Genomic DNA, 12377 nt, shown 5'->3' with positions numbered 1-12377 from the left:
ATATATTTTTTGCCTGACTTCCTAAAGGCAGAAGGCTCTTTTTGCTTTTGCCTACTTTGTGATGCTAAGGATTGGGTTACAAAGCCCAGTACATGTCAAACCATGAGATGGAATTATTTACAAAGGATTACTGAAGGAGGATGGGGAAATGGCTGAGAAGCTGAATGCATTTTTTGCCTCCGTCTTCACCGTGGAAGATGAGAAGTGTTTGCCCGCCCCAGAACCACTAATATTGGAAGGGGTGTTGAAAGACCTGAGTCAGATTGAGGTGACAAAAGAGGAGGTCCTACAACTGATAGACAAATTAAAAACTAATAAGTCACCGGGTCCGGATGGCATACATCCGAGAGTTCTGAAAGAACTCAAAGTTGAACTTGTGGATCTTCTAACAAAAATCTGTAATCTTTCATTGAAATCTGCCTCCGTTCCTGAGGACTGGAAGGTAGCAAATGTCACCCCCATCTTTAAAAAGGGTTCCAGAGGAGATCCGGGAAATTACAGGCCAGTCAGTCTGACTTCAATACCGGGAAAGTTGGTAGAAACCATTATCAAGGACAGAATGAGTAGGCACATTGATGAACACGGGTTATTGAGGAAGACTCAGCATGGGTTCTGCAAGGGAAGATCTTGCCTCACTAACCTGTTACATTTCTTTGAGGGGGTGAACAAACATGTGGACAAAGGAGACCCGATAGATGTTGTTTACCTTGACTTCCAGAAAGCTTTTGATAAAGTTCCTCATCAAAGGCTCCTTAGAAAGCTTGAGAGTCATGGAGTAAAAGGACAGGTCCTCTTGTGGATCAAAAACTGGCTGAGTAATAGGAAGCAGAGAGTGAGTATAAATGGGCAGTCTTCGCAGTGGAGGACGGTAAGCAGTGGGGTGCCGCAGGGCTCGGTACTGGGTCCCATCCTCTTTAACTTGTTCATAAATGATTTAGAGTTGGGAGTGAGCAGTGAAGTGGCCAAATTTGCGGATGACACTAAATTGTTCAGGGTGGTGAGAACCAGAGAGGATTGTGAGGAACTCCAAAGGGATCTGTTGAGGCTGGGTGAGTGGGCGTCAACGTGGCAGATGCGGTTCAATGTGGCCAAGTGCAAAGTAATGCACATTGGGGCCAAGAATCCCAGCTACAAATACAAGTTGATGGGGTGTGAACTGGCAGAGACAGACCAAGAGAGAGATCTTGGGGTCATGGTAGATAATTCACTGAAAATGTCAAGACAGTGTGCGTTTGCAATAAAAAAGGCCAACGCCATGCTGGGAATTATTAGGAAGGGAATTGAAAACAAATCAGCCAGTATCATAATGCCTCTGTATAAATCGATGGTGCGGTCTCATTTGGAGTACTGTGTGCAGTTCTGGTCGCCGCACCTCAAAAAGGATATTATAGCATTGGAGAAAGTTCAGAAAAGGGCGACTAAAATGATTAAAGGGCTGGAACACCTTCCCTATGAAGAAAGGTTGAAACGCTTAGGGCTCTTTAGCTTGGAGAAACGTCGACTGAGGGGTGACATGATAGAAGTTTACAAGATAATGCATGGGATGGAGAAAGTAGAGAAAGAAGTACTTTTCTCCCTTTCTCACAATACAAGAACTCGTGGGCATTCGATGAAATTGCTGAGCAGACAGGTTAAAATGGATAAAAGGAAGTACTTCTTCACCCAAAGGGTGATTAACATGTGGAATTCACTGCCACAGGAGGTGGTGGCGTCCACAAGCATAGCCACCTTCAAGAAGGGGTTAGATAAAAATATGGAGCAGAGGTCCATCAGTGGCTATTAGCCACAGTGTGTGTGTGTGTGTGTATATATATATATATATATTTGGCCGCTGTGTGACACAGAATGTTGGACTGGATGGGCCATTGGCCTGATCTAACATGGCTTCTCTTATGTTCTTATGTTCTTACAAAGTTCCATCGATGTACTCGTCTCTGAGGACAAGGGAAGTTGGAAAAATTGGTTTCCCTATAATCTAAAAAGATTTTGAATGCTGATTTATAAGTGGTATCAACTAAGGAATGTGTGACTGCAATCCTGTTGCAATTTTGGCACCTTTTCCATTGTGAGGCATTTGCATGGCAAAGTGCAAAATATGACCATTTGTTGAACCCTAGAGTAATTCAGTACTGTTTTGTGCTCCTTCTCCTGCTATCCCCACCAGTAAAGTGACATTTGACTCCTCTTGCAAATTACTTTAATCTAAAGATGACAAGTCGTGTTAATAAAAAGTACCAGCAGGTCTTTCTCTCCACAAGTAATTATTTCCTTGACTTCCGTCTGCATTTGTCACTGTTCTGCTAGATCCCTTTGAAGTTGCTACGACCATGTAATTTATACATTTGAATATTCTGTGATGGAAATGGGACAGATGGTAAAAAAATTCTGGTTTGGAATAATGTTGTTATAAATTATGTACCATTCTGCTTAATTGAAGCTTGTGGTGGGAGGGGGAAAGTGACTGTTCAAAATGTGTTATTTATTTTCCGTGATCAGCAATTACCCCATCCCTATCACTTCGTTTTTAATTTTGAACACTCAGGCCAAATCCTTAACTGGTGCCAATCAACAACATTCCAGTGGAGAAAGCAACTTAAAATCTATCTCAGCTCTGATATGTGCCAAATAATTTTGTGTATTCTTTACTCTTAACTGTGCTATTTTTAAATATTGCCTCTGCTGGTAGCAGGCATAGTGGTTTACCCCTTTTCCTTTCAAGCTGTGAAAGAAGGTTAGTGGAATGGGTTTAGGGGCTTTTTTTGTATATATGATTTCAGAAAATAGCATTAAACGCATACCTCCTGAAATAGATGCAGTGCAACCACATTGTGCCTTTAGGCTAGCAAATCTGTGAATATTTTCAATCTCTTTAAATGGTTTCATAAAGTAATAATATCTCTTCCCTACTAGTTCCCCAGGGAAGCAGGCAGAGGGAGAATTGGCATAGCTCTCCTTGGCAGTGGAAGTCAACAATTAGTGCATATATAGCAAACCAATTTCTAAAAATGATGCTTTCCAAAGAAAGGGTTACAAGCAGCTTGAAGCTGTTTTGTGCATTTCCTGGTCAGTCACAGCAGAGTCTTGCCAGTGAGGATGGGCTGTTCTGATATCAGTAACAGCAATGCAAGAGGGGTGGGAAGCAGCTGCTGTTTCACACCTGAAAACACATTCTCTCACATTTCCTCCCACTCCGCTCCTCCCAAATTGGGGTTGCAGCCATTTTTTCCTGTTCCTTTCACCCTGTTGTATTTTTTTTTCTTTGTTCAAAGTGTATTTCTTTTTCTCTTTAACAGGTCAAAGGACTGACTGCTCTCTTGCCAGGTGGGTGTGGCTACAAGAAACATAGGCTTTGTTATTTCCGTGTCTTTCAATAACTAAAACAGTTCTTTTCTTGCAAACAAGATGTCAGCTAACGCACTTTTAGACTCTCTCCCTGGTATGGGGAGTAATTGTGATGTTTGCCTCCCCTCCAAAAAAAGTAACAGCACCTCCAAAAATACCTCAGCTTGCATTTGAAAACCTTTTGATGCAGTCATAATTTGAAGTGTAGCCATTTTCCAAGAGCAAAGAAACTACAATATCAGATGGCAAAACAGCAAATTTGAAGAGTTAACTGGTGTATAGTGTTTGCATACCAATCAGGATTAGGGTTTTGAATACCTTCGGGCTCTGGAACTCACTCTGCAGCTTGCTGAGAGCCACATCCACAGTTATCATTAACTGAAAGAGTGAAATTTCTTTTATCTTTGGCATGAGGCCTTGCAGCTCAGGGAGGTCTGCAGCTTCCCTGGTACTCTGGTGGCAGTTGTTTAAAGTTGAGAACCAGCTACCAACTAGAAAACCCACCAGGTAAGGGCCTTGCCTACTAGCCTGAAACTTGGAGCATGGTGCTCATAAAGAGCCACAGGTGGCATGTCAAAGAGCCACACATGGTTCCTGAGGCACTGAGTAAGTATTGCTGTCCTGGGGACTGAAGGATCTCAAAGATTTACTTGTCATTGGCCTTGTTCAGCTTCCATTCTATGTGTTCCTCTAGATGGTACACTTGATAATGGGCTGGCTGCTGGTCTCAATGCTGTCCCCTCTCCTCAGATTTGGAGGAAATTTAGCAATATTCTGATATCAATTATTCTGGCCTCCACTACAATATCATTGACCTATGCTGCTGAGGCGAACTAGACAAGCCCATATCCCTACATGATGTAGGGGCAAACTTAGAACAGGGCTCCCCACAAAACTTTGAACATCTGGAGAGGGAAGGTGTGCTGATTAGTTAATATGTAGTAACTTGCCTCCTCATTTTTCTAATGGAAACACATTCTGTTTTTGCAAGCCTGGAAAGGCATTGTGCTGGTCTGGAATTGTTCCTGTCATGAAGGATAACAAGCCTGGAAACAAATACCTTTGATTGTTTAATGGGGGAGGGAAGGAGACAGTCATATAAGGGTTTGGTTTTTTTTACTTTGCCCCATTGACCTCATCTGGTCTGACACAGAATTGGATTGCAGCAGCAGAAAGAATAAACGTTTTGTTATAACTGAGCCTAGCATCAATCATTCTATCATAAATGTCACCACATATGTGGAAATCATAATAGAAAAAAATGACTTTTGATGGGGCCTTCTGTGAAATGTTACAAATTTCCAAATTGCCATTTTGTATTGGCTTCAGGAAGTCAAGGCATGTGCACGTGTGAGAGCGCCTATGCGTGTCCGCCTGCCCAACAAAGAGAGGGTGATTATTCCAGATCGAGAGTCATTACTTCATTTTACATTCTTCATTGCAAAGCAGAGCTGACAGGCTCTAATTAGGACACTGACATCTGTAATAATAAAATATTATTCATTGTGAATCAACTTTAAATATTAGAGTATCATTGAGGTTGATCATTTAAAATTCACTGCATTGCCAGCAACAGGAGTCTGCTTTGGATTCTCCTCACACTCTCAGTTTGCTTTTAGTTGCTTTTAAATTTTTTGAGAATTCCACAAAAATAACAGTGCACTTTTGATTCCTAAGCACATATTAAGCAAGATTGCCCAACTTACAATTCAGCAGCCATCTGTCTTGGCACAGGAACTTGCTTATGTGATCCAAGGACTCATCAGTGGCTTGTATTTCTTGCCATTCTTATTGTAGAATAGAAGTGTTTGAAGAAGGAAAACCAGTCCAGAGACCTTTAGAGATTATATGAGGCCTCAAACAAGGATAAAGAGAAGTGCTCCCACAGAACAGGTGGCCTCTTTCACACTTTGTAAAACCCGCCCAAGATGAGCTGAACAGAGGATTAGTTAAAGCCAGATTTTTGAGAAATAATAAACACTAAGCAAAATGGCAACTGGGAGATGAGATGAGATGAGAGCTGAAGTTGTGTAGGAAAAATCAAGTGCAAGCTGTCTCTCTAGAGCATTGCCATCACATTCCAGATGTATTGATATTTATATCACTTAATCATCTCTGTGACATTTCTTGCAGATTTTGTGATGTGTAAATCTGCCCAGCTTAAGTGGCCCTACATGTTTTCCACTTAGAAAGAAACCTCTTACAGTATTGTATTGCAGTGGGCACAAGCCCATTCCCTAGTAGTTGTAGGGTTGTTAACCTCAGAGCAGGACCTGGAATTCTCTTTTAATTACAGCTGATTTTCAGACTACAAAGATCAGTTCCCCTGGAGGATATGGTGGCTTTGGAGAGTAGACTATGGTAACATCACATCAGTGAACTCCTTCCCCTCCCCAACCACTGCCCCAAACCTTAAGCAGTTTCCCAAGCTGGAGTTGGCATTGCAACCCTAGCAGTGGATCAGACTGTCCTTGGTAGATGGAGCCTTTCAGCTGAGATGCTCTGCTGAGCATCTTCTTTGCATTGGGAGCAAACACAATAGAGCTTTGGGGGTGAGGGGGGAGAGCAGTAGTAGGCCTGGAATAGATGGGTGTGCACCAGGCTACCTGCAATTTTTTTCCAGTAATACAGAGGCATAAATTGGTTTTTGTGTTTGGACAGTAATGAAAATTGTAGTGGCTCTTGGGCCAACACAGCTTTTCTGAATGGTTAAATTATGTGCTGGGGTCCAAAGGGAGAACTTGCCATAATTCTTAAACAGGCAAGACTGATTTAGGGATGGCAGCCTCTAGGCGGGGATCTTCTGGAATTACAGTGCATCTCCGGACCACAGAGATCAGTTCCCCTGGAGAAAATGGATGCTTTGGAGGGTAGACTCTAGGGCATCGTACCCCACTGGGTGCCCTTTCATTCCCCACACTTCATCCCCAAATCTCCAGGAGTTTTCCAACCTGGATATGGCAACTCTACCCCCCCCCCCTCCAAATCTCCTGCCAGTAGCCATGGGGAACTTGGCAACCCTAGACTAGCTCAACTGTCTGTGGCCTTAAGAGCCTTCTTGGAGTCATTAGTACAGCTGCTTTTATTGGTGCCTAACAGCTGGCTGAGACTGAATCCTTCTAAGAAAGAGGTTCTGTGGCTGGATCAGGTTTGGGGTGCCAACTTCTGGAACCTGATGGTGTGCTCTTTAGTCCAGCACCAACCATCAAGAGCTTGAGTGTGATTCTGGATGTCTCCCTAATGATGGAGGCCCAGGTCAAAAATACTGCCAAACTGGCATTTTTCCAACTGCATAAGGTTAGGCAACTGGCTCTCTACCTGTCTTGCCCTGATCTAGCCACAGTAATCCACACAACAGTCACTTCCAGATTAGACTACTGTAACTCCCTCTACATGGGCCTACCCTTGAGGTTGACATGGAAACTCCATCTGATACAGAATGCAGCAGTTCAGGTCCATCCTGTGCTGCAAGAGCTGCACTGGCTTCCGGTGGTGTACTGGATCAAGCTCAAGGTTCTGGTGTTGACCTTAATGTTCTGGAACCCATGTATCTTTGGGACCACCTCTCCTGGTATATCCCCAGAAGAGCATTGCACTCAGTAGATCAGAACTTATTGGTGGTCTTTGGCCTGAGAAATGTCCAGCTGTCCTCAACCAGGGCCAGGATGTTTTCCACCCTGGCTCCAACCTGGTGGAACTCTCTACTGAATACCATCAGTTCCCTGTAGGAGTTAATGCAGTCCCACCAAGCATTTGGTTGAGACAGCAGTGGTCTCATCCTTATGGCACTCTCATGCGACAGTGGCACTACTGTACCCTCATACGGCAGTGGCACTACTGGAATTTTCTAGCATATTTTAGGTGACAGTGTGTTTTTTATTCTTTTTAAACTTTTTAATTATACATGTTATGAATTTACTATGTTGTACACTGCCCTGAGCTCTGTCTTGGCAGGGAGAGAGTGGTCTAAAATCCAATGGGATTAATAAATAACACTGGTTTTCTAGCCCTGCTTGAAATCAGAAGTGTGGAGACAGTGTTGAAAGTTAGTAGTTTATCTAAACTACATCCCTAAGTGACTTACAGTGTTGAGTGTAGTTCGCTTGGCTGTGTAGGTGGACCTGCCAGTAGCACAGTTTCTTGTACTTAAAAAGGAAATTAAGCACAACAGACCCTTAGGTTTAGTACAGTCAATACAAAGTATTTTTAAAAAATGTCTAGAAATTTCCTTTCCCCTGCCACTGCTGAAAGATGCCCCTTACTCCATGCCTTGATGAACAGAAGAGAGTTGTCAAAAATATAAAAGGCTATCCCCTTATATTTGGGTCATCTGCTAATATCAGGGAATGCAAACAATAATTATGAGGCCATTTGTAATTGTGTACCTGCTTTTTCAGAGTGCTTTAATTTGTCCTTCACTTTCCTTTTGTTGAGCACGTTTTAATAAAGAACCATTAATAGGTTTATATTAATCAAGGAAAGAGAAACCAATTTGTGTTCTTCTCCCTCTTGTGGCTCTAAATCATCCGGCAGAATACTTCTACTTTAGAGTGATGCTGCCTATAAATTAGCATCACTAACTGACGTTAAAATGATGGGGTTTATAATGGGTTTCCATGCAGCTGAAAGTAAAAGGTTAAGTATAGCCTTATGTTAGGCAGCAAGCTCTGCTATGCCCGTTAGGGAATTACAGTGCTTTTCTTTAGATCACTTAATGTTTCTATAAAGTCCTGCTAGGAAGTAAATCAGCTGAATTGTTTCTTGTCTCTGGCTCCTTCCCACCTCCACCCCCTGGAAGAACCATATGTATAGATAATGAGTTGGATTGTAAGTGATTATCTTGACATATACCTGTGCTTTCTCCCTTCTCCTCCGGCAATGATGTTCATCTCAACTTTTGGATCAACAGCAGACGCAGTTCTACCATAAGGAAGCAGGTAATAAAGACCTTGTACAATCACAGAAGGCTTGTTGAGGTTGGTTGAGGAATTGCCAGATGATGTTGAACTCAATTCTTTGCCACTTTCTGGCCTACAATATTTCGCGGTGGGAAAGTTATGGGAACATTCTGAACTGCATGGTCAGATCATGAATACTGACACATCCCTATGTTAAAGGGTGATCTATATTTAATTTACAGGTTCATTACATAAAAGAAGCTGTATATAACAGGCTAGTCAAGAAAAAAACTAATTTACTAAGCATGTGATGCACCCAGCTTAATGCTTTTGTACTTAAATCCAGGTTGGCATCCATGTTGGTCTGAAGCAATAGAACAAAGTAGGAGTCCAGTAGCACCTTTAAGACCAACAAAGTTTTATTCAGAATATAAAAGCTTACATTCTGAATAAAACTTTGTTGGTCTTAAAGGTGCTACTAGATTCCTGCTTTGTACTATTGCTTTTGTACTTAGAAGCTCTTATGACCTAACAAAGTGTATCAGCAGCACTGCATTGTTTTTTTGCGTTACGGGTCCATTGTAAATAGAAGCAGATTGCTTCACTTTGACATAGCATTGTCACCAAAATTTAGCTCTGTATTTGATGACCTATGACAGGGGTGGCCAAACTTGCTTAACATAAGAACCACATAAAATAAATGTCAGATGCTTGAGAGCCACAAGACATGAACATCAGATGTTTGAGAGCACGGGGGAGGGGGGGAATAGTTGGGGGAGGTGGTGGAAAGAAAGCAATTTTAACTTTAAATGCATTCTCCAAGATGGCAGCTGGCTTGAACTGGAGAAGTGATAGAGAGAAATGTCTTCTCCAAGCCAGGCAACCAGGCACTGGGAGCTTTGAGAGCCACACAATATGAGTGAAAGAGCCACATGTGGCTCCCAAGCTATTGTCTCCATTTCCTGCTTTTTTCTCACTCCTTGAATTTCCAACAATAATTTTAAGATCTGAGGAGGAAGGTTTCCATTAGACACTCAGTATTGATTGAGTGATGATAAGTAGAGGCAGAGGCTGCATGAGTTGCTGGTGAATCGAGGCAGAGGCTGCATGGGTGCCCAGGAAAAGGTGTAAAGATAAGGATAACATAAGAAAATGCAGTTAGCTAACTGGAGGCACAGCAAGTAAACACAGCTGCTCTATGAACATCAGCTGTTGTGCATAGGTAGCACAAAATAATCCTGAAAGGAGTCAGGGGGAGGGGGAGTGAATTATTGGGCAGGGCCTTGGGTAAAGTTACCTGTTATAGCTCCCTAAAAATGCTTTTAAATGCCTTATGAGATTATTTCACCCCATGTAGTATGGAAAACTCTAACACATCCTTCTTCATACTCTCTGTGTTTTAACGTATGTATGTAAGTAAATGCACAGAATATGAAAGAGGATAGGGTAAGGTTTTCCCGTAGAATTTCTGTTTAAAGCTATTGCCCTCTATTGGATGTTAGCTGCATAAGCAATTCATTGCAGTACTCCTATGTGCTCCAGTTTATTGCTTCCATTGACTGAAATTGTGTGTTGTAATGCTATTAGCTGCTTTGCTAAAATTCCTTTCCCATTGTGTTAGATTAGATTTTGCTAATTGTGCACATGTGCTGTGTCAATAATTCAAGGTATTTTTGTCCCTAGTTGGTGACTTCGTGCATTGTAATTTTTTATACAATAGCAGAGCTAGATTGTATTGTCTTGAGATAGGATGAAACTGAGATTTTTCTCAGGACCAGTTTTGATTTGAAGCTTCATTTTAGCTACTTGATCTTGTTTTTATTACTATCAAGAATACAGACATTGGTATCTTAATTAAATTTGACCTGAGGTAAATTATAACAATTTGAATATTAATTCTGTATCTGGTTAACCAGCTCCATGTTTCCCTTATTGACAATATAACTGGCCAGCCATTCATATTATATCTTTGTTTACCATTGAAGAAATAAAGATAAAATATTTTTGTCTTGGTATGTTGAGAGCCAGTTTGGTGTAGTGGTTAAGTGTACAGACTCTTATCTGGGAGAACCAGGTTTGATTCCCCACTCCTCCACTTACAACTGTTGGAATGGCCTTGGGTTAGCCATAGCTATTGCAAGAGTTGTCCTTGAAAGGGCAGCTGCTGTGAGAGCCCTCTGCATGTCTGGTAACACATAAGCCCATTCACAGCAGCTTTTGAAGTCTATCATAGTTTACACTTTCAGCTGGTACAATAATTTGCAACTTAAAATTCTAAGTAGACCCTTGTAAGTCTAGCCAGTCCTTTTGTTCAGTGGTTTCCTGTGATCCACATGAAATTACTTGGAGGTGTATTTGTATGTGATCTCAAAAGTGCTTCTTATGCCCTATATTTAAATACAACAACCTAGCAAAATTCAGCAGGTCAGGTGGTGATAAAGGCCACATAATACAAGGACTACAATGGGTACAGTGTTAAAGTCCTTTGAAGTGGAGGCTGAACCAGCTGGTATCAGAGGTGGACAGGTTTTGACTCCATTTTCAGCCCTTACTTTTCTCAGTTGAAGTGAACAGCAACTCTGCTCTTAAAAGGATCAAAGTAAAGCATAGTATTCAAAGACACTGTTGGGGAGGGGACTAAATTTTCTACATCCCAATGAAAGTGACTACTTAGAAGCAACAGGTTTTGCCCCATCTACAGCACACTTGCTAACCAAAGACTGTGTCCACTCAATGTAAGCTCAGTTTTGCTGGCATATCATGACTCTGAATTCTGTTTTTGATCATGCTAATGTGATGTTAGTATCCAACTGATTGAACCCTTGAGTTTGTGTGTGTGTATGTGTTTGATAACTTTAATCTAACACAATAAATTCATGATTTAAAAAAAAATCCTCAGCAATCATAGTCCTCTCTGGATTGCTTCATCTCTTCTAATAGGTGCCCCTCAGTCAGAAGCTAGTACAGTGATCTATTTATGCTTCCATTTTGATGATAAAGATTTTAAGTACAAATGTTATAAATTCATATGGTAAAACAGTGGTCCAGAAATTAAGAGGCTGTGTTGCAGGTGTGGAAATTTCCCTATCATAATAGTTTCAGAAATACTTAAATATCATTTGTAGCTAAAAAGTTGAACATTACAGGAAGTTTGTTTCTAAAGGGCTCACAGTAGATCATTTCTGTGTTCAGTTCATTCAGGAATTAATAATTTGATGTTATTTTTGTAAATGGTAAAAAAAACCCTTGTGAAATAAAGTGTTTTTGTCCTTGCATATTAAAAACCAGAGATAAAGATAAAAAAGGGAAGGTTACCAAAGCCATGGTGTTTACCTATGCCAGGGGTAGCCAACGGTAGCTCTCCAGGTGTTTTTTGCCTACAACTCCCATCAGCCCCAGCCAGCATGGCTGATGGCTGGGGCTGATGGGAGTTGTAGGCAAAAAACATCTGGAGAGCTACGGTTTGCCACCCCTGATCTATGCTAAAACTGCACACTAGGGATGTAACCAGGATACTGCCATGATGGAATAGCTAATTCTGTAGCAAATTGTCACCCTTGTATTTCCACAGGATTATAAAATACTAATGATTCTGTTAATACTCTTCCCTTCTACTCTAAGGATTGTGAAATTCCAACTTCATGGTTTACCTGGGCCTTCAGTTCATACCCTCACAAAGAATATGGCTTTCAGAACTATACAATATAAAACTGTGAAATAATTTGACTGTTCATTGCATCACATTTTCCTCTTTTTTATTCAGGATTCCAGTCAGGCCATTCCCCTGGTAGTAGAGAGCTGCATTCGATTCATTAGCAGACATGGTAAGTTTGGAAACAAAACAAATGTAACAGAGATGACTTTTTTGTCCCACACTAGAAGCCTAGTAAAGAAGGTGCTTGCACTAAGAACAGTATCAAGAAGGCTAGACCCAAACAATGTAACTAGAGCTCGTCTGATTTTAATCATGTGGATATCTGAGTTTGTGTAAACATTTCATACAGCATCAGAGATATCACTAGCTGAACACTCTCTGCCATTATCTATGCAGGGCTGACAAACTTCTGTATTTCTAGGGGTCATTGTTCTCCAGGGTGTGGCCTAAGGGCTGAAAATATATTTTGCTTCCTCATTAAT

At 41.3% G+C, this 12377-nt stretch overlaps 1 protein-coding gene across 6 annotated transcripts in view; it reads left to right on the top strand.

Annotated features, from left to right (window-relative positions):
* The window catches only part of SRGAP2 (SLIT-ROBO Rho GTPase activating protein 2), a 329055-nt gene that overhangs the window by 266724 nt on the left and 49954 nt on the right, over positions 1–12377 (top strand). For 4 of the 6 annotated variants that reach the window (XM_060231292.1, XM_060231293.1, XM_060231296.1 and 1 more), the window contains 3 exons: positions 3294–3321; positions 8252–8279; positions 12004–12064. In XM_060231292.1, the coding sequence (XP_060087275.1) occupies positions 3294–3321; positions 8252–8279; positions 12004–12064 (117 nt within the window). The remainder of the gene's footprint in view (positions 1–3293; positions 3322–8251; positions 8280–12003; positions 12065–12377) is intronic. The other 2 variants (XM_060231295.1, XM_060231294.1) reach the window with 1 other exon arrangement.

The sequence above is a fragment of the Heteronotia binoei genome, chromosome 2 (assembly GCF_032191835.1).
Source record: "Heteronotia binoei isolate CCM8104 ecotype False Entrance Well chromosome 2, APGP_CSIRO_Hbin_v1, whole genome shotgun sequence".
Classification (NCBI taxonomy): Eukaryota; Metazoa; Chordata; class Lepidosauria; order Squamata; family Gekkonidae; genus Heteronotia; species Heteronotia binoei.
This window is presented reverse-complemented; position numbering and strand designations above follow the sequence as displayed.